Here is a 20,953-nt window from a genome sequence, read left to right as displayed (position 1 = left end):
CTCCCCGTGGACTTTGCCACCTCATTCCTGGAGATGCCCTGCAGAGGCCCCACCCAGGCCTCCGTCCCACCAGGGCCTGGCATCAGGGACAAGGCATGGACTCCAGGGAACTGAGCTTCGCTCCCCGGAGGCACCACAGGAGCGGCCTCGGGAGGAGGAGGAGGAGGAGCCAGGTGCCAGCTGGGCGGAGAGTGCAGGTAAAGAACACTGGGCCTCTGAGTGCTGTAGGCCAGCGGGGAGGCGGGTGGGGGAGGGGAGTGGCCTCCACTGGACAGCAGTCAGCTCAGCCTGGCAGCTGTTGGGGCTTTGAGGCAGGGAGCCATGTGCTTGGGTCATACATGCTGCACATGTGGCCTTAGCATGGCTCTCCAGCTCCCCCAGCCTCGGGTTGCTGGTGGTGCCCTCCTCCTCTCTCCCTGGGCATAGCTGTCACAGTGCCCCCTGCCCTGCCCTGCCCTGCCCTGCCCAGGTGGGAGCTCAGGTCAGCAGGGGAGGTGGGAGGAGACGGTTCCCGCCTGCCCTCCTCGCTCCCCTCTGATGGGCACAGACAAGGGAGGAGTCCAGGTCCTTTAGGGTGGTCAGGCTGGGAGCCCGGGGCCCAGAAGGGGAGCCCAGGGACGCAGAGGAAGTGGCATCTGAGCTGAGACCCAGGGGGCGGGTTTAAAGGGACCCTTCCAGCAATGAACCCAGTCAGCTCCAGCACCTGGTGCCGCAGTGACACATTCTGGCCGCACCTGTACCTGGCAGCAATGAACCCTCCCTCTGATCACAGGCACCCCCAGAGTGCCAGGGCAGAGAGCAAGAAGCAAGACCCTGGGGCCACAAAGAGTAGGGGCCCCACTACTGGGGCTGGCACTCGTGGCACCCCCCCACCCCACGGGCCAGGTCGGGCTACCTCCTGAGGACCGGACTGCTTTTCTCCTCTCTGAATAATCACCCATGGCGGGGGGGGGGGGGGGGGGTCCTGTTACCACCCCACTCCACAGGTAAGGAGCCAGTTCCAGCAACCACGTAGCTGGCCCAAGGTTACACACAGTCACAAGTGGCAGGGCTGAGGGTCAGACAAGCCAAAGAGATCCAGGTGAAAACGGGGAGGGGAGCCTTTGAAGGCGACTTGTCCGGGGAGGAGACGTTGGCCACAGGACGCAAGGATGAGCTTCCAGGTGCACGTCGTAGAAGGGACTTGGCTTGTTATCTGGGCCACAGCTGGAGCTGAGGGAGCCCTGGCGAACGCTCACCTTTCTGACTGCCCGCTGTGTGGAACCCTACACGGCTACCTCCGGCAACACACAGATGATGCAATGGACCTGTGCAGCAGGCCAGGATGCAAACCTCATTTCCTGGGGCGGGGGCTAGGGGGGCAAGCTGAGACCCAGGACGGTTGCAGCAACTTGCTCAGGCTCCCACAGCTGAAAGGTGGAGCGAGCCCAGCTATAGAAGAACAAGATGGGCGGAGCAGAGAATTGGCTATCAGGTATCTGCTTTCCTTTTCAAGCAGTATTTGGCCAATTTCAGGTCCCTGAACTGTGGACTTTGCCTTGTTCCCCTCTGTAATGCCAAAGCTTTGTCCTGGCATCTAGACCACATACACACACACACACACACACACACACACACACAGGCGTGCAGTTACAGGGAAGGTACCTGCTGCTCTCCATCATCCACCCCACAGTCTCCTAACCAGTCTAGGATGGCAGCACCATCTACTCCTGGCTCCAGCCAACTGGCCAGCCTGTGCCAAGGGGCGCAGGTGTTTCTGTTCCATGGCCCTGTGCTGGCCGTGGCCATTCTTGGATGGAGGTGCAGGGCAGGACTCTGAGGGGCAGCACCTTGTTCTCAGCACCCAGACCGGCATCCCCTTGTCTGCAGCTCCTCGTCCTGGGATGCTTGCACCAGCCTGTAGACTGATGTCTCAGCCAGGACCGTGTGTGGGTGCACATATGTATGTGTGTCTGTGGGGGCTGTGGGCAGCCTCAGGCCCTGCATGACCCAGTTGAAGGGTCAGTAGTGGAATGGCAGTGTGGTGTCGTGTGACCACCTGAGCTCCAGACCCCAGCCCAGACAGCACAGGGACAGCTTCCCACACCTGCAAACGGTACGATCCAGGGATTCTGCTTAGAGATACTGCTCGGAACAACACCCAGCTGGGCTTAACGAGCGCCAGCTGCTGCGGACACCAGGGCCTCGACTTGCTTTCTGCTCTGGCCAAATTCAGCTAAAACAGCAGCACGCAGCCGCTTGAGGGCACCTACTAAGGACGCAGGGCTGCGTTTCTGGGATCCTCCACGCAGCCTGCTGAAGCCGGCGGGCCCACGCTGCACGTGGCCTTGGAGGACGAGCCGGCTGCCCCGCAGAGTGCCGGGGGCCTTGGAGGGCACCCGCCTGCGCACCACTCTCCCTGCTGCGGGTTCCGCACCAACGTGCTGTCTCTTCCTTCGCAGAGATGGACCTGCTCGCTCGTGGGGGCCTCGCTCGTGGGTGCCTTCGGCTCCTCCTTCCTCTATGGCTACAACCTTTCGGTGGTCAACGCCCCCGCCCCGGTGAGTGCCCGCGCGCGGGGTCTGCCCGGCAGAGGGCGCTGCGGCCACGCGGAACAGCCGCGCGTCATCTGCCTGGGGGCCTTTGTAGGAGACCCCTGTCCACACTGGTACTGGACACCGTGGGCAGGCGGGACCAAGTGAGCGAGGCCAGCCTGTCCCCGGAGAGACGGGCGTGCTGGAACCAGACGGAGATGAAATGTGGTTGGTGCCTGGGGGTTGCAGTGTGGGTGTCCTGGGGGAATGTTGGGAGGGGACAGGGGGCTTCGGAGGTCCCTGGGACCCTCAGGGTTCCTGGTGCAAGAAAGGTGCGTGACGGGCCTTCGCATCAAGTCTCTGCTCCCGATTTGTCCTTTGTGTTGGCCCTGCTGGCAGGGGCCTGTTGAGGGTTTGCTGGGTAGGACCCGTCCTTGGCACTGCTTTTGGTCTGAAATCAGATCCACTTGCAGTTCTCCCAGGTGTCTTCACGCCGAGATGCTGGCGTGCAGGTGACGTTGGGGTCCCCCTACCTGGGCTGCTGGGTTTGGGACAGGGTGCAGGTGTGGGGGGGAGGGTGGAGAGGTGTGCAGAGGCCTGAGGTCCAAGGAACCTTTGGAAAGTGCAGGTAGCTCCCGGCGGCGGAAGCCAGGCTAGGGCAGCTCTGGCGGCACAGGCGCCCCGGGTAGGAAATGCAGGGCAGCGGCGGTGGAAGGGGTCTTTTCCAAGAGTTCTCACGAGCTTTGGATTCTGCACGGACAGGGCAGGGACTTGGACTGCATTTGTACCAGGGCAACTCTGTTTGTGGCTTGTTAGTTTTGCTTTTTAATTCTGTTAATTTGCTATTTGGGGGTTGTATACAAGTTGATGTGAAAAGTTGATTCTGATGTTAACAGCATGAAGACATGGGGGCCTGGATGGCTGCTCCAGGCGCTTATAGCAATCCATGGTCTTTGATTTTTTTTTTTAATTTATTTATTTGAACGGCAGAGTGACTGGGTGGGACATGGGGGGAGAGATATCTTCCAACCAGTAGTTTACTGCCCAAAATGGCCACAATGTCCGGGGTTAGCCCAGGTTGAAGCCAGGATCCCAGAGCTCCATCCACGTCTCCCACATGGGTGCAGGGGCCCAAGCACTAGGGCCATCTTCTGCTGCCTTCCCAGGTACATTAGCAGGGAGCTGGATTGGAAGCGGAGCAGCAGGGACTCGAATCACACTCTGCTATGGCACACCCATACTGCAGGAGTTAGCATAAAGCTCACTGTGGCACAATGCCAGCCTCGGAGTCTTTGATCCAGTCATGTGATGTCATCCAGAGGTGGGGCACGGACACGTCCACCTTGGCCTTTGAAGAGGACAGGAATGTGGATTCTGCTTCATGTCGTAAGCTCAGCAGAACGTGCAGCCGAGCTGGGGGAGACCTTTGTACCCATAGCTGTGGAGCAGAGACAAGTGGAACTTGAACTTGGAGCAGAATGATGTGGGTGCTTGCAGTGGCTGCAGGAACACGAAGAAGGAACAGTTCAGCCGTTGACTTGGCACGGGGTTGTTGAGTGCCTACTATGTGTCCAACACTGGGAAGCGGGGAAGGCAGCCTGGAGGAGGCAGTGTTTGAGCTGAGTCTGGAAGGACGGGCAGCATATCCATAGGCTGGGGCAGAGCAGGCACTGGAGCACAGGGAAGGCCTGGCTGTGCCAGAGCTGTGGTGCGCTGGGAACAGGTGCTAGTGCCCGGGAGCGGGCGATGGGATGCAAGAAGAGGTGGAACAGCTGGGTGAAGGGAGAAGACCTTGGACATTAAGGTGAGGAGCCAGGATGTAGCCTGAGGGCACCAGGGAGCCATGGCAGGTCTATGAGGTGGGCAGCGTGACACACTCATCATCTTCTAGAAAAACAACGTTGATGTCGGTGGGCAGGAGAGGAGGGCCAGAGCTAAGTGTTCCATCGGACAGATGATGAGCTGAAAAGAGTGTGTAACCTGCCAGGCGTCCATTTGTGGAGAGGGGGGATTTCTGAGGACCTGCGTGGCCAGGGGGCCCTTTAGACTCCTTACTGTGAGTTCCACCTGTTCGGCAGCGACACACGTGGAAAGAGCACGTGTTAGGTGCCAGCCCTTCCTGCAGGCACTTTCCATGAGGTCCCCATTATACAGATGGAAAAACTGAGGCACTCGCCCACTCTCACACCGTGAGTGCCAGCCAGGGTATGACCCAGACAGGTTCTGGTTTCCTGGTCATCAGACTCCGTTCCAGTCATTGTTAATGAAGTTGTAGAGGCTGGGAGGATAGCGTGCTCCAGTACCACCCAGGCTGGGGCTGAGCTCACCCTGGGAAGCCCTCCCAGGGCGGGGGCTCAGGCTGGGGCTGCCTGGGAATCCCAGCTTCCTCATGTGCAGTGCAGCCCTCGCTGCCGCGTGTTTCAACAGTGAAATGACGGGAGCTGAGGTGCTGGGGGAGAGCAGCCTGGGTGCAGTTGTCGCTCTGATTCTGCTGTGGGACTTGGGGGGCAGGGCCACCCCGGCGTCAGGGAGGCCAGGGACAGAGCAGAGACTCCGAGGGATGGACTCTGGTGCCCGGTGGGAGCCAGGCTGCACCTGGGCTCTCCAGAAGGAGAGGCCCTGGAACAGAGGAGGTGTAGATATTGGGGTGTCCACCTGCAGAGGTGACTGCGGGGGCACTGTTGAAGCTCCGGCAAAGTCACTGGCTGCCAGTGGTGGCCTGGCACAGGGGCCAGGGGAGGCCAGGCCATGGCTGGACAGCGACAGGGCAGGGAGTCCTTCACTGCGGGGGCAGCCCACGCCCAGCTGACCCGGCCCTGGCTGCCACCCAGCCACACCCCCCTTTCTTTTTAGGATATGTTTATTGACTTGAAAGAGAGACACAGGGAGATGTCTTCTATCCGCTGGTTCACTCCCCAAATGGCCACAACAGCCAGGGCTGGGCCAGGCTGAAGCCAGGAGCCTGGGTCTCCCATGTGGCTGGCAGGGGCCTAGGCTCTCCCAGGCACATTAGCAGGGAGCTTGATCGGAAGTGGAGTAGCTGGGACACAAATCGGCACCCATATGGGATGTCGGTGTCACAGGCAGTAGCTTTTCCTGCTACGCCCGACACCAACCCCTGTGCTTCTGTTTAAAACCTGCCATGGCCGTTGGCAGTGACCCAGAGCAAGGCCTCAGCCAACCTGGGCAGTGTGCCAAGCAAGAGATTAAAGATGCAGTACGCTACGGGGCTGCTGCTTAAGTTCCAGATCTGTGTTTCCTGAAGGTATAGGCGGGTGTTTGAGGAGTACATGTGGGCTATTAGCCAGCGGTACCCAGACAGCCGAATTGAAGGAGAGAATTACCTCCCTCAACCAATATATAGACACATAGCATCTTTCCTGTCAGTCTTCAAACTATTAATAGGCTGAATAATTGTTGGCAAAGATCCTTTTGCTTTCTTTGGCATGCAAGCTCCTAGCATCTGGTTTGGGGCCAGGAAAATAAGGTCTATGCATGTGTGATGGTTTTCTTCTTGAGCAACATGATTGAGAACCAGTGTATGTCGACAGGTGCACTTGAGAGAACTTTAAATGATGTACCTGTGTGGTCTAAACTGGAATCTGGTCACCTTCCATCCATGCAACAACTTGTTCACATTCTTGACAGTGAAATGAAACTCAGTGTGCATATGGATTCAATCCCACACCGTCAGTCATCGCCCCACCTGTCAGCCCTTTACATTAAGGGATTTTGCAGGAGCAGCATGACTGGCATTATGAAGGCCTGCACTGAAGACAGCAAGCTGTTAGTACAGACCAGACGCTTTTTTGGCAAGCTCTTTGTACCTCTTGGAAAACCTCAATGCATGATGGTTTTCAGTGCTGGCACATTTTGGAATTCTGCACATTTTGTGGAGTGCAATAACACCGTATAGTTTTCCTCCCCCTCCCAAATTCACCCAGTTAATAGTTTTTTTTTTTTAATGTAGACATTACTTGCAACTTTCTTAGACATATTTGAAAAAGTAGAAAATTGAGTTACAATTTGATTTATTTTAAAGATGTCTGTTAAATCTGTTATGCTTTTATATGAATTTTCATTTTTTATGGTTTAAAATCAGTCTTCTTGGGAATGTAGCCAAAGTTACCAAATACTTTATAAGAGTTCAATCAGACATCTCTAATTTGGCCATGTCCAATTTGTGTAGTTTTCAAGACACTGCAAGTTGTGAACAGTGCATTATACAAGATTGTAGGGGGAAATCTAACATCCAGAGTACTCTACCAAATTGTGTGTGTGTGTGTGTGCGTATGTGTGTGTGGTTATCAGAGAACTACTGTAACACCAACTGCTTTTTAAGTCCTATTATGTAGTTCCAGTGTCTTGCCTTGACCAGTCTGATGAGTTAATTTAACTGGGCCTTTATACTTAACTACATAAACAACTAAGCAGGTGTCAGTTAAATAAGAAAGTTTCAATTTATTGTTCAGTTAAAAAAAAAAAAAAACACCTGCCATGGCTCCCTGTGCACCTAGAAGACAGTGTAGCCATCTGTGGCCTGAGTGCCCAGGGCTCCTGGTGACCCCTGTTCTCATCACTCAGCACCTCTCCCCCCTCCCTTTTCTCTATCCACCTGGCCCTTCTCCAACTGCCACCCCTCAAACATGCTGCATGCTGGCACCACAGGGCCTTTGCACTTGCCGCTCCCACTGGCTGAAATGCTCTTCCCAATATTCTGTGCTCCTTCCTCTGGTGACTTCTGCTCAAGGGCCCCTGCTCAGGGATGTCCTCCCTGGCCAGCCCATCCAAAAGTGCCCCTCTGCAACCCCCAGGCCCTCACCCCATTTGTTTTTTTAAAGATTTATTTATTTATTTATTTGAAAGTCAGAGTTACACAGAGAGGGAGAAGGAGAGGCAGAAAGAGAGAGGTCTTTCATCCACTGGTTCACTCCCCAGTTGGCTGCAATGGCTGGAGCTGTGCCAATCTGAAGCCAGGAGCCAGGAGCTTCTTCTGGGTCTCCCATGTAGATGCAGGGGCCCAAGGACCTGGGCCATCTTCTACTGCTTTCCCAGGCCATAGCAGAGAGCTGGATCAGAAGTGAGCAGCCGGGACTTGAACCGGTGCCCATATGGGATGCCGGCACCGCAGGCTTCACCCACTATGCCACAGCGCAAGCCCCCCCATTTGTTTTCCCTTGTGGTGCTTCACCCCACCCTGTCTCCATGTCCACCCTCCCCATTGTAGAACCAAAGGTTCATGGAGACACAGGCCTTCTGCTTCTCCTGCTTCTACAGGGCGAGGTCTAGGCCAGGTCTTGCACAGAGTTAGCATTTAGAGTAAATATTTGCTAAGTGAGTAAACGGCTAAATTTAATGTTTTCTTAAAAAGTTTCTTTGTTCTTTCCCAAGGCAAGTTTCCAAGACCTCCTCACTCTACCTCCCACTGCCAGCTCTGAGTCTGTCCCGGGTGAGACTGCTGGCGCTGGGGCGGCCACGTCCCACACTGCAGTGCCTCGGTGCGATACTGGCCTCTGGCTCCTGACTCCAGCTTCCTGCTAACACAGCAGCGCTGGCTCCTGCCACTCACACAGGAGACCTGGACTGAGTTTCCGTGTCCTTGACCCAGCCCTAGCTGCTGCAGGACTTTAGGGAGGGAAGCAGCTGAGTATACTGCTCTTGCTGTTGTGTGCACGTGCACTCGCTGTCTCTCCCGCAGCCCCCAGATACGTAAGTTAAACTTTCAAAAACGTGCTGGCGCCGCCTCAGCCACATCCAGACAGGAGGGGATCTGGACCCAGGTCCGGCGTCTTCTCGAGTGGCCCTTCCTTCCGTCCCCCTGAGGGGATTTGGACAGCAGGGATGTCCAGCCTTTTCTGCAGAGGTTCAAATGCGGTTTTTCACTTTGCTGCTGTGTGGTCTTTGCTGCAACTCCTCAACTCCATCTTTGCAGTGAAACAGCAGCTGCCAATGATATGCCAGTGATGGGAGAGGCCGCGTGCCCCGAAAACTTCAGCAGCAGCGGGCTGGGGGTTATCGGCCAACTGCTGTGCTCCAGGTTCTAGGAAAGCAGGGAGCTCCTGGAGGTGCCCTGTGCAGCAGACCTCCGGGCAGAAGCCTGGCTGGCTGATGGTGCCGGCCGTGCCTTCCTGCAGGTGGATTCTCCCAGTGTCTTCCTCTTCTGTCTATTACTGGTTGTCTCGCCTTTGACTTCTGATGAGGACTAATTCAAACTGGTGTGGTCCTACCTAGCTACCCCTATCGTCCATCCGCCCAGCTGTCTGTCTTTGCCTTATCTGTCTCTCACATCTATCTCTACTAGCTCCATCGTGTCTATACCATCATCTGTCCAGCCCTGTTATCTCCCTAACATCTATCTATCTCTATTATCTATCTCTGTCTATGCCTATCATTCATCTTTCTATCTATCCCTGCGGTCCATTTATCTCTATATCTATCTCCTACCTGTCTATCTTTGTCATCTGTCTACCTATCCATCTATATATTTACACATCTGTCTAAAGCACTTTTTATGCCCTCGTAAAACACTTTGCAAAGTCTGTGGCTAATGTGCACATCAACCAAATCAAACATGATCATTGCCTGCATCTTCAAGCAATCATGCATGCAGGCTCAAGATGCTAATCCAAAACCTGGCAAGTTGCCTCTGATTTGTGCCATTTATAGACGTGACCTTCAGTAGGAGAATGTTGCTCTGCCCTGGACCTGCTTTGTTATTGCTGCTATGGTAAACGGGGATTATCAGAGTTGCCGTGGGAGACGTCCCCCTGAACCCTGTGGGCCCCCAGAGGTCATTGAAGGGTGAAGGATGGCGTTACAGCTGGACTGGGGGCATCTGAGCTCCAAGCCTTTCTCTGGGAGAGGAGGTGGGTTCCTATCCTTGGATGGGCAGGGCTGACGCAGGCCTGGGTGGGGTGATGGTGACCAGGCAGAGCATGAGCCGGGACTCCTCTCGCTCATCAGCATCATCCTACAGCAAGGTGCTGGGAGCAGGAAGAAACGCAAGGTCTACACCAAGTGGGCAATGTGGAGCTCAGACTGCGGCCCAAGGGGGCCAGATAAAGATGAGAACCAAGCCAAGGGGGCGGGGGTCCATGGGTAGCCCACCCATGGAGTGGTGGACCTGCAGTGGGGATCCTGCCCTGGGCCCCGGGTGGTCCCATGGCTGTAGATGGGGTCGGTCACAGTGCCAGGAGCTGGAGAGCTTGGGCAGCAGGTGCACTGCAGGTAGCCATCAGGCAGAGGCACCAGAAGGGAACTGAGCCCAGTGGGTTGAACAGGAAGCGTGAGCAAAACCAGGACCTCAGGAGTGAATGGGGGTTGAAGAGCAGACAGGAAGTTGGGGAGGGCGCGGCGCAGGCGTGCCGTTTGGGAAGTGCCAGCTGACTCGGCAAACAGAGGCAGACGGAATTCTGCAGATGCAGGCTTTCCTCCTGCCATGCTTGTCATCTCTGGCTCCCTGATGTCTCAGCGTGCACAGGAGGCTCGCTCTGGGGCCAGGCGCTCACTTCACAGGCTTCCAAGAATCAGCCCTCCATCAGATCCCTACTCCGACTTTGGGGCTTCCCAAGGCCACCTGCACTTCTGAACATCTGGTTTCCAGCTTCAGGACTCCCACTACAACCCAGCTCTGGCCAATTTGCAATAACAACTCACAGAACTCAAGAAAGTGCTGTTTTTGCAGGTTTGTTTTTTTTTTTAAATAGAGTTGGTTTTTCTTGACATCCAAATCTTTTTTTTTTTTTTTTAAGATTTATTTATTTGAAAGGCAGAGTTGTAGACAGGGAGAGACAGACAGAGGGATCTTCCGTCCTCTGGTTAACTCCCCAAATGGTTTCAACAGCCAGAACTGGGCTGGTCCTAAGCCAGGAGCTCTTCCAGGTCTTGCACATGGATGCAGGGGTCCAAGCACTGGGGCCATCTTCCACTGCTTTCCCAGGTGCATTTGCAGTGAGCTGGAGCAGAAGAGGTGGAGCCAGGACTTGAACTAGCACCCATGTGGGATGTGGGTGCCACAGGAGGAGGCTTAGTCTACGCCACAGCACCTGCCCTGTATTTAGTTTTATTGCAGCACAGGGATGCCCATCAGAATGGACCAAAAGAAGAGCTGCATGGTGAGGTCTGAGAGGGGTGCGGAGGTGGGGCCTGGGCCACATGTCCTGGTGGGACTCTACCAGGAGACCCTCCTGGGCTTCACGGTCCAGAGATTTTATTGAGCAGCTCCGTCTGTGTCTTCTGCAGCAACCAAATGCTGCCGAGTAGGTGATTTATAAGAACAGAGGTTTGCTTGGCCCATAGTTCTGGGGTCTGGGCCATCCAAGAGTGAGGCGCTGACACCTGCTGAGGGCGTCCCACGCCAAGACAGAGCCTGCTCAGGTCTCTCCTGTTGTTCTGAAGTCACCGATGCCATCATGGGGCCCCACCTCTTGATCTCATCCCATCTTACCTCCCAGCACCACTACACCCGACTCGGGTTAAGTGCCTGACGCAGGGACTGTGGAGACACAGTCAGGTCATGGCATTGTGGCTTCATTGTAGGTGGCCACCAGGTTGGACTCAGCCTCCAGTCCCCCTGTCCTCCCTGGAAGGAGGGCTGGCGTCACCGGCAAAGTCCCCGACTCTGCGTTCTCATGGTGAGTCTTCCTGGCATGGCCAGCCCCATCCTGAGTTATCAGGTGGGATCCCAGAGGCCCCTGTGCAGAGCAAAGACACTCTTGTCACTCAAGAAATCCCCAGGATTGAGAGGCAGCCTTTTAAGAACCAGAGTGGAGGGCAGTGCCGTGACGCAGCAGAGTTAAGCCACCACCTGTGACGCCGGCATCCCATATGGGCGCCTCTTTGTGTCCGAGATGATCCACTTCCATTCTGCCTCCCTGTTGATGAGCCTAGGAAAGCAGTGGAAGACGCCCCAAGTGCTTGGCCCCTGCACCACATGGAAGACCTGGATGAAGCCCCTGGCTTTGGCCAGTCCTAGTTGCTGAGGCCATTTGGAGAGTGAACCAGCAGATGGAAGCGTGCGCTCTCTCTCTCCCTCTCACTCTCTCACTTCCTCACTGGAGCCTGTGAGTCGGGATGGAAATGCTCTCCCTCCCCCTCTCCCCTCCTCCCCCCTCAATCTCCCTCTCTCCCCCTCTCTCCCCCCCCCTCCTCCCCGCTTCTCTCCCCCTTCTCTCCTCCTCTCCCCCTCACTTCCTCACCGGAACCTGTCAGTCGTGTTTGGTTTGGTTTGCTCTGAATCAGAGCCTGCAGAACCACTGCCTGCCGGGAGGACAGGGCCTTCCCAGACCTGGGCCCTGGTGTCTGGGTGTCCAGGCAGTGGGTGTCAACCCCCTGCTGCAGCCCCGGGAGGCCCCAGGCCATTAGACCTGGACACCTTGCTCTTAGACTCGGAATATTCTTGTTTCATAAAGTTCCTCTGTGGAAACTGCCTTTGTGGGGAAGAACCACAGGCCCGTCAGGGGCTGAGGGAGGCTCCCCTTATGGGGGTGGGGGCAGGGGTGCTGCGGCAGACCCAGCAAGGGAGGAGGTGCAGAGAGAGTGGGACTGTGGGTGTGAACACACGCATTCGAACAAAACTAGAAGCATCCTGATTCTGACTCGGGAGAAAAGCACTAAGATTGGTTGAGCCCCTGTTCCACGTGGATGTCAGGCTGGGGCCTCCACGAACCCTGTTGCCACCTCCCAGCAGCCCCAGCGACACACTGCACGTGAGTCAGTCCCCACCAAGGCTCGGAACCGCCCCCTGCGCTTGTGTTAGATCAGGTGCCCCTGAGAGTGGAGGCTGAAAGCCCCCACTCCTGGAGCCTGATTTTCAGCAGCTTCGAGCAATTTGCGCAGTGATGAGCACTCGCCTTTGTCATTGCACCAACCAGAGGGCGCGGAAAGGAGGCGGAAGTGGCAGCTTCCATCTGCTAGAACAGGAAAGCAGGCTGTGCCCTGCAAACAGCGGGTGCAGCCTCTCAACGTTCCAGCGGCAGAGGCTCGGGACTCAGTGGGGGTTCAGTGAGGAGGATGTCGGGAGCTCAGTGAGCCCTCTGCTCCTGCCTGGGGCCAAAGAGAAAGCAAAGCTTTCGTCCAGTTCTGTCTCAGGCTGCCCCCCTCCCCTGCAGGGGCCTTGAGGGGGAACTGGGGAGGCTCCGGAGGCTGCATGCAATGCTGTGCCCTCTCTCGTCATGTCCAGTTTGCATTCTGTTGGCGCTTGTGGGAGCAGAATATTTCCCGGTGTCTAGAAGTACAGGGGCTTCTTCCCACCTGGTCAGCCAGCCAGACTCCCCGGGGAATGGCACCCAGGGGAGAGGACCAAGCACCCACACACCTGCACACTGATTATCATGCCAAGTCCCTCAGGGGCATGAGCATGGCCTTAGGATGGGGAGAGGCGGCTTGCTGATTCACCGGGAGGACCCACAGGCCTCGGTGCGGGCACATGGCTGTGTGCCCAGCTGTGATTTATCCCAGGGCAGGGACACAGTGCACACCCCGCATGAGAAAGCGCACAGGAGCCAAGTCCCTGTCCCAGAGTCCTCTCCCTGTCACACAGGAGGCACCTAATGGCCCCCATCCCACAACAGCTTGGTGACAACGCACGTGAAACTTACCTACCAGGGGAACTCATCCCTCAAAACCCAGGGTTTCTACTGGGGGCCAGTCAAAGAGCAGCCTCCAGTTGACGCATAGGACGGTCCCGACTCCCAGACAGCGAGCAGCTGCAAACCACACGGAGCCAGCATACGCCACTCATTCACATGAGCACTCAGGTGCAGTGAAACACTCTGATTCTGGGAGCGGTGGCCACCTCCTGATGTCCAAGTTCCCTGATACCTGCCCAGGGCCGGCCCTGGAAGGGGGCGTTTCTGAGACAGCAGCCTCAGGCCTGCTGTGGGAGCTCCTCCCTGCATGGGAGGCCTTGGTGTGGGCACCAGGTGCCATTCAGGGGCACTGCTGGGCTTGGGGAACTATGACCGTGGATGCCTGGACGTCAGAGTGTGCCTGGTTGGGCTGTGGGCACTCCGGTCAGGACTTCTGTACCGTGGTGCTGTCTACAAATGCCGCAAGCAGGTGCTTGGTCTCACCTTGCTCCATTAGGCAACACCGTGCGTACTCTGCACCCAGTCCCCAGAACGTTCTATCTGTGTGTGCGTTATAGCACCTCGGAGACATCTTAGAGGAATTCACATCAGGCTTTTGGGGGGCCAGTGGGGGACATGAATATCGTACAAGCGGGCTCCCAAGCAATCTGCCTGTGATGTCTGCAATTTCTTGTCATCTCAGGGATGCGAACTGCAGGTTCAATTTGCCACCGGAAGGTTGGCCCTTGAGTTCCGTGTGCTGGGAGATAATGGCAAATGATTCACGGGTTCTCAGGCCTGGGAACCAAATGAGTGTCAGCCCCTTGTTTTACAAACACAGAAATAGTGATGCCAGCACCCACCCTCCCTCCCAGGCCCCTGCTGCGTTATCTCTAGTGCACCCTTCTCAGAGCCCAGCTCTGCACTCACGGTCACCCAGCTGCACAGCGGAGGCACCTGTGGCTCGGAGACTCAGGAACACCCAGCAGAGAAGTAGCAGAGCTGAGGGTGAAACAAAGCAGACTGTGGGGCCTCGACGGTTGGGAACACTGCCCAGACGGGCAGAGCCACTTGCTGGAGGTGACAGATAGCCACAGAAGGACTCCAGGGTGTGAGCTGCTCTTGAGCCCCACTCTGTCCAGCCTCCTTCCTGTAACCATACAGCACATCACCACGCTGCGTAGGCTCCCCTTAGTGCTGCCCATAGTAGGAATACACCTTGAACTCACTGGAAAGTTCTGTCTGGCAGCTCGCCTTGTCCCAACTCAGGAGGCTTCTGGTTGGCCCAGTGCTTTCCTCTGTGAAACTGCTTGCCTACTTCACCGACCATGAACGTTCTAAATCCATTGGAACTGCCAGCTGTGTGCTGGCCGCTCCCCCCGGGGTACGTGTGGACCGCCCTGGCTGGCAGGCACAGCCGGGCATCCCCAGCCCTCGCCTCAGTCTCCAGCCTTCCTCCTGCTGCCCGGCCACCTCCCTGAGTCAGTGCTCTGAGCAGTCTGTTCCCTCTGCCTGCCGCCGTGCAGCCCCAGCCTGCTCACCTGTCCTTCTGCCCACCTGATCAGGTTACGTGGCTGGGGTCCCGTGGGCTTTCTCAGGTTCCGCTAAGGCAGTGCGTTGCACCTCGTGCTCCCGCTGGGTGTTTACTCAGCGCGGTTCCGACCAGACGGTGCGCTCCTTGAAGGCAGCGACAGTGGAACCTGTATCTGCAAGGCGGGTGGGATCCTGAGCCCCTTGTACAGAGCCTGAGTCAGGTAGAAAGGCACAAGCATGGGTGTCTTGGGTGTAGACTCCATGAAAACACAAAAATGGAATCCATGAACGAGGTGGTCCAGAGTGGGTCATGCTGGTCTTCAAACTTGCTTTTATTGAAGAGTATTTCTTTCAACTGGAGTTGTGAGTGGAGATGGGTGGGGTAGGTTCTTGTCTTTGTGCAAGAGAGAATTCAGATGTGAGTCAGGAGCGGTAAGCAAGGCAGTGAGGTTTTTGGGCTAGGGCATCATCCATCACAACGAACGGGCACCTCTCCAGACAGAATCTGAAAGAGAGTGCCCAGCCAGAAGACTGGGAAAAGCAAGGTTACGTGACTTAATGGAGAGAATACACCAGGCAGGCCAGGCGGGCGGCTCAGGGGGGAGCTGAGAGCTGAGCACCCAGCCTGTATTCAGACCAGAGTTTACAAGGGAACAGGGTCCCGTTTCTCCTGCTGTCCCCCCCACCCCCGCCAGGACAAAGGGTTTGCTGAGTATGAATTGGATGAAATTCCTCCCCAGGTTTCACCACTCAGGGCTGTCAGACTGGGGGCCCACCAGCACGGGCCGGAGGAGCTGCCCCTGGGGTGCCTGCCTTGGGGAAAGGCTGGGAAGGTTTTATTGCTCAGCGTCATCGGGCCAGGCAGCCCACTGGGTGCTGAGCAGAGAGGGCTCTCCTGGGCAGCTTCCCTTGGGGGAGGGCTGAGACCACCAGTGAAGTCGATGGGGTCTGGGCAGGACTTTGTGGTGTAAAACGCTGAGCTGTTTGCAAGGTGTGCTTTGGTGGCTGTTGCATTCTTCTCAGAAGAAGCTTCTCTTTTCCTAGCCCCACCCGCCTGAGCTGATTTTCCCCCAAACACAAAAGGAAAGCTCTGGGTAAGCGCCTTCTACCAGGCTGTCCAGCATTCACGATTTGGCCTCCCTCCATCTCCCCTCCTTCCTGGGGACCCTGTGCCACTGGGCTGTTGCCACTGTGTGGACACTGGAGTCCAGTTCACTATGTCAGGGTCCACTAGCTGCTATGAGAAGCAAGCTCCGTCTCAGTGACTTAATTCAATGACAGTTCCTCTCTCGGGTCACCTCCACAGCAGGCGAGCCGGGGTGCACTGCTCCCTGTTCCATTCAGGGACCCAGGCTGCTCCTGTGGACTGAGCCCTCTGCTGGGCCCTCCGTGCATGGACAGGAACAGGAAGTGAGTGTGAGGAGGCATGCGAACTCATCATGCCCCAGTGAAGGTGACCCGTGTGTCCCTTCTGCCCACAGTCCTTGAGTGAAAAGTCCTGTGGCCACACCTCGATGCCAGGGTCTGGGTAATGTGGCCTGTAGTGTGGGCAGGGAGAGGAGAAAAGCACAAATTCTGTGAGGTCTTACGGGCTCTGTGGGTCCCAGGACTCCATGTGGCTAAGGGGGTGTGCTTCCCAGCCCCAGACATCTCTGTGGGTCCCAGGATGCCATGTGGCTAAGGGGGTGTGCTTCTTAAACGCAGACATCTTTGTGGGGTCCCAGGACTCCATGTGGCTAAGGGGGTGGGCTCCTCAGCCCCAGACATCTCTGTGGGGTTCCAGGACTCCATGTGGCTAAGGGGGTGGGCTCCCCAGCCCCAGGGGTCTCTGCGGTGAATGACATTGCCCAGGATGACCACAGGGTTGCATGGGGTGAGACCTGCAGATGCCCCACACTCACTTAGCAGTTAACCAAGACGCAGACACTTTTCTAGAAGTGGATTAGCTGGACTGTAGGCCATGGGCATCCTCAGCTTGCCCAGAGGCTGTCGGATGGTTTTCCAAGTGGGCTGCACGGATCAGTCTTCCACCAGCAGAGAACTGTGCAGCTCATCACTACGTGGTCTTGGGAGACTTTTTCATTTCCAGCCTGTGCAGGGGTTGTGAAAACTGAACCTTGCTCTAGGTTCTCATGTGGCTCTCACACTGCTCTAAGGGCCAGTGACCAGTTCCCAGCTTTTAGAGAAAAAAAACAAGGTCCACTGGATTTAAATCATTAGCAAGTGACAGTGCTGGGATTTAAGGCCAGCTCCACATGACATCATATCCCGGCTCTGCTGAGATTCACGGGCCCATTTCACATAGCAGCAGACACCTGTGAGTCTCTTGGGAACTGAACCCTTTTGGGGGAGCCAACTGTCATGACCTCAGTCTTTGGTGCCTCTCAGAATCACCCAGGTTCCATCTAAAACCTCCTGGGCCAGAGCTGAGAGCCATGGGAACCGAGTGGGTGTGAGGCAGTATCTCACTGTGGATTTGATATACATTTCCCTAGTGACTGATGATGCTGGGTGTCCTGTCGTTACCTCATTGGTGGTTTATATTTTCTTTAGCATCTGTTCAAGTGATTTGCTCACTTATATTGTCTTCCTATTGAATACGCTGGAGTTCTTCATGTATTGTGGATACAAGTTCTTCGTAGCTGTTTGTGTTGCGCTTAGGTTATCTCAGTGTAGTGCTGTCTTTTCCTGTTTGATGGTACCTGGAAGAATGGAAGAGTTTGATTTTGATGAAGTCTGAATGAGAACTTCCTTTCTTTTATGGTTGGTGTTTTCTTCTGTCTTGTATCTTTGCTCAAGGTAACTCTTCGGTGTGGTGTGTACACTTTCAACACACTAGCAGGGTGGTGCTGCTATGGATTCAAGTTGGAGAAGCCTGGGTACAAAGGTTATCTTTGGGGTCAGGCTTGCGGTCAGATCTGAGTTCAGCTCCCTGGTTTTCCACTTGTAGAGGAAATCACTGTCTCTCTGATCCTTGGTTTTCTTATGTGGAAAATGAGGTAAAAAGGAAAGGGGCCGTTCCCCACATTTGTTAACAGAATCCAGCACGTAGAGCCTCAGAGCCTTGTGCGGGACCCAGAGGAAGCGCCGTGGATAGGGGCTTGTTGCAGGCAGCGGGACGGAATGGAAGAAATAATGTGCCTTGTTGTTTGCTTTCAGTACATCAAGGCCTTTTACAATGCCTCATGGCAGAGAAGACACGGACAGCCAATAGGCGCGGACACGCTGACGCTGCTCTGGTCTCTGACTGTGTCCATATTCGCCATCGGAGGACTTGTGGGGACGTTCGTGGTGAAGGGGATCGGAAAGTTCCTTGGAAGGTCAGTAAGGGGCCGTCTAAGTATTGTGCCTCATAGCTCCGGTCATGGTCAGGGCCCCCACAGTGGGCAATGGGATTCCACCCAGACAGCTCTGCTGGGGACATTTTAATGCTGGAGGGGCAGGGGGGGAATGGTGCCATAGCCCAAGGAGAGCGGAAGCTCTGGATGGCAACTGGTGCCGGGAGGCGGGGCTGCGGAGGGCGTGGGCTGTGTCAGGATGACAGCACCCAGAGAGGCAGGAGCCGGGGAGAGATACCCGGACTTCCCCCTTCCTCCCTGCCCCCAAGTCTGCTCAAGCACTTCTCACTGGCCACACCAAAGCAGAAGCCAGAACCCAGGGAGCGTGTTGATGCCGTCCAGGAGGGCCAGCTGCCAGGGCACAGCGCAGCGTGGATGTCCGGGGTGTCGGGGCGGATGGAGAGCACACAGCATGCTCACTCACCGGCTGTTCCGCCTGCATGCACACAGGTTGGCTTCTTAATGAAATCAACTGCTTACACAGTGTCCCCGTATATGACTGGCCGGTCACTTCTGTCCCCACTCCCTGGTTCATAGCTACTCAGGCTATGTCGAGTCTTTTATGTTACAAATAAGGCTGCAGGGACTATCAAAAACCCCATATTGAAATTTCCCACAGAGGCCCTTTCCCTTCCACTTTGGCTTGTGAAGCTTAATCCTCAGTTATCATCAACAGAAAAGATCAAGATATCAATACATTTCTCCCAAATAAAATTTCCGTGTTTCCTTGCTCGTAACAACAGCTTCCTGAGAGCTACTGGGGAGTGCATGCCAAGAAAATAGAGTGTCTGGTGCATTCGTGTCTGATCATGACCTGTGTCTTCCACTTCCTAGCTCTGTGGCCTTGGCCATGTCATTTAATTGACTTGAGCCTCCATTTTCTCATCTGTGAAATGGGGACGATAGTCTTGTTTTCAAGAGTTGTCACAAGAAAATGAGTGGAGGGCGGATGCCATTAGCAGCTGCTCACCGAGCAGAAGCTGCTGTAGAAGCTGCTATTACCGTCACGTTCAGCCTCGCCGCTCTGTGGCCGTCTCGCCTGGATGCGACTTGGAGAGGAGATTCATCAGAGCCCAGGAATCTCCGCAGACCCAGGGGTGCAGAAGCACTGTTGGGAAGAGGCTGGCCAGTTCTCTGAGACTCAGCCTCCCTTCCCTAACAAGGAGCGTGTGAGAGCTGATGGTACTGCAGAGGCGGCTTTGCCAAGGCTGGGGCAGGAGGCCCCTTGAAAGCATCCACGTGGTCTCACCAGGGTCTGCTCCTTCCCAAGGCCACGTCCAAGGTGGTAGCTAACAGGACTCGGTGCTGGAGAAGAACGGCCATCACGTAAGGTAGTGGGGGGCGCCACGTTGGAGGACCCCCACATTCCAGGCACTCATGTGCACTCGTGTTTAATAGCTGGGCTCTGTGGGGTCTATAGATGGGGACTGGGAGGTCAGAGAGCGTCTGGCATCTATTTCCAGCTTAGGTAGGTCACATGGTACAACCAGCACCTGATAGCCCCCAGTCCTGTGAACTTTCTGCTGAGCCAAGTGGGTCTTATTAGGGTCCTGCTGGCAATGGTGCCAACAACAGGCAACTGGCCGGCTAGGATCTCTGAGGTGTGGTTGCCAATCCTCTGGCGAGGATCCTCTTGCCCATCCCAGTTAGATTGGGCGACCCTGCCCCTACCCAGGCTCTGGGACCTGTGCTGGCCACCTGCCTTGTACCTGGCCATAGCATTTATTCCCCAGTATTGCAGCTCCAGGAGTCTCTGAATCCTAGCAGGTGCAATAGGAGAAAGAACACTGAATCAGAGGCAGGGTGCTGTGGCCCACCTCATCCTGACTCCTTCGTGTCCCAGTGAGTGATGGGAGAAGTTGCCACCTCTCCTCTCGGCCAGCAGTTTTCTCCTCTGCAGAACAAGGGCAGCTTTCCTGCCCTGAACCGTGTGACAGCAAGAGGAAAACAAAAGAGAGTTGAAAACACACCTTAGATCTCTAAGTGATGGAAGGATTTTCCCATCAACCCAGTGGAGCTGGGGGAAGGGAGAGAGAAGATCAAACAATGTTGACTGTTACATCCCAAGCAGCTGCCAGCCCTGTCCATCCTCACTGTAGGAATTGGGCTGAAGTTTCAGATTAAATTCTCACAGTGCTGCGAGGGAAAGGAGCAAACACAGACAAAGGCGGCTACCGTTTATTTATATCGTGCTGCGTGTCAGTGCTTGTCACCTGACAGATCCGCTAGTTCCTGAAACTCTGCTCGCGTCTCTGCTTTACCAGTGGCCAATCTGACACCGGGAAGGTAGAGAAACTTGCCCAAGCTTACAAAGAATGGTGTTCGGCTGAATTCCAACCCAGTGTGCTTGAGCCCAGGCCAACACTGTCCCTGCGGGTACTGCTACTGGAGAGGCCTGAGAAGTCTGTTTCTCTCCCATGGTGACTGTCAGGGAGGCGGAGGAGGCTGGGGAACCTGCAGAGGCAGCCTGGAAGGTTCTCTGGGAGATGTTCAGCCCTGTGCTGAGAGCAAAGATCTGGTGGCACTGGAGTCCTCAGGGCTCAGAGGGGCCTGGCTGCTGCACTCGTCCTAGCAAAGGTGCATTGAGCTCACCTGTGATTTGGGAGCAAAACGAGGAAAGGCAAACACCAGGGCTGGAGCCCAGCCTCTGAAGACCAAGGCACTTGGGGCTACCTGGGTCTCGGGGGGCCTGTGGAGGGAGCCCTCTGGGCGAACCTCGGGCCTTCTTTTGGGGTCTCCCACCCACTGCTTGTGTGGCTATAGACAGAGCCCTCTTCCCTCGTGAGCACAGACAGTGACTGTGTGAGGTGCCTGGACATTGGCCATGAGCCAGCTGCAAACCTGGCCTCTAAGGTGTGAAACCCAGAGACCCGTACACAAGCTTCTTGAATTCTCTGAGCTTCAGTTAGTTCATGGTGACAGGCAAATACAGTAAGGGCTGTGTCTGGAGGGGGGTGTTGTGAGCAGGAAGTGACAGGTGCATATGAAGTGTGCATCCCTG

The 20,953-nt window shown here is 55.8% G+C and overlaps 1 protein-coding gene and 1 pseudogene across 3 annotated transcripts in view; both read left to right on the top strand.

Annotated features, from left to right (window-relative positions):
• SLC2A9 (solute carrier family 2 member 9) overlaps positions 1–20,953 on the top strand; it is a 142,500-nt gene that overhangs the window by 11,396 nt on the left and 110,151 nt on the right. For 2 of the 3 annotated variants that reach the window (XM_051829847.3, XM_051829863.3), the window contains 2 exons: positions 2,442–2,540; positions 17,774–17,934. In XM_051829847.3, the coding sequence (XP_051685807.3) occupies positions 2,442–2,540; positions 17,774–17,934 (260 nt within the window). Of the gene's footprint in view, positions 1–20; positions 198–2,441; positions 2,541–17,773; positions 17,935–20,953 lie in introns of those variants that run through there. The other variant, XM_051829853.3, reaches the window with a different exon arrangement.
• Positions 5,654–6,429, top strand: LOC138848844 (thioredoxin reductase-like selenoprotein T pseudogene; annotated as a pseudogene).

Source organism: Oryctolagus cuniculus, chromosome 2 (genome assembly GCF_051225735.1).
Source record: "Oryctolagus cuniculus isolate XC-2025 breed Fujian yellow rabbit chromosome 2, ASM5122573v1, whole genome shotgun sequence".
Lineage (NCBI taxonomy): Eukaryota > Metazoa > Chordata > Mammalia > Lagomorpha > Leporidae > Oryctolagus > Oryctolagus cuniculus.
The sequence above is the reverse complement of the archived record's forward strand: the minus strand, read 5'-3'. Positions and strand labels throughout refer to the sequence as shown.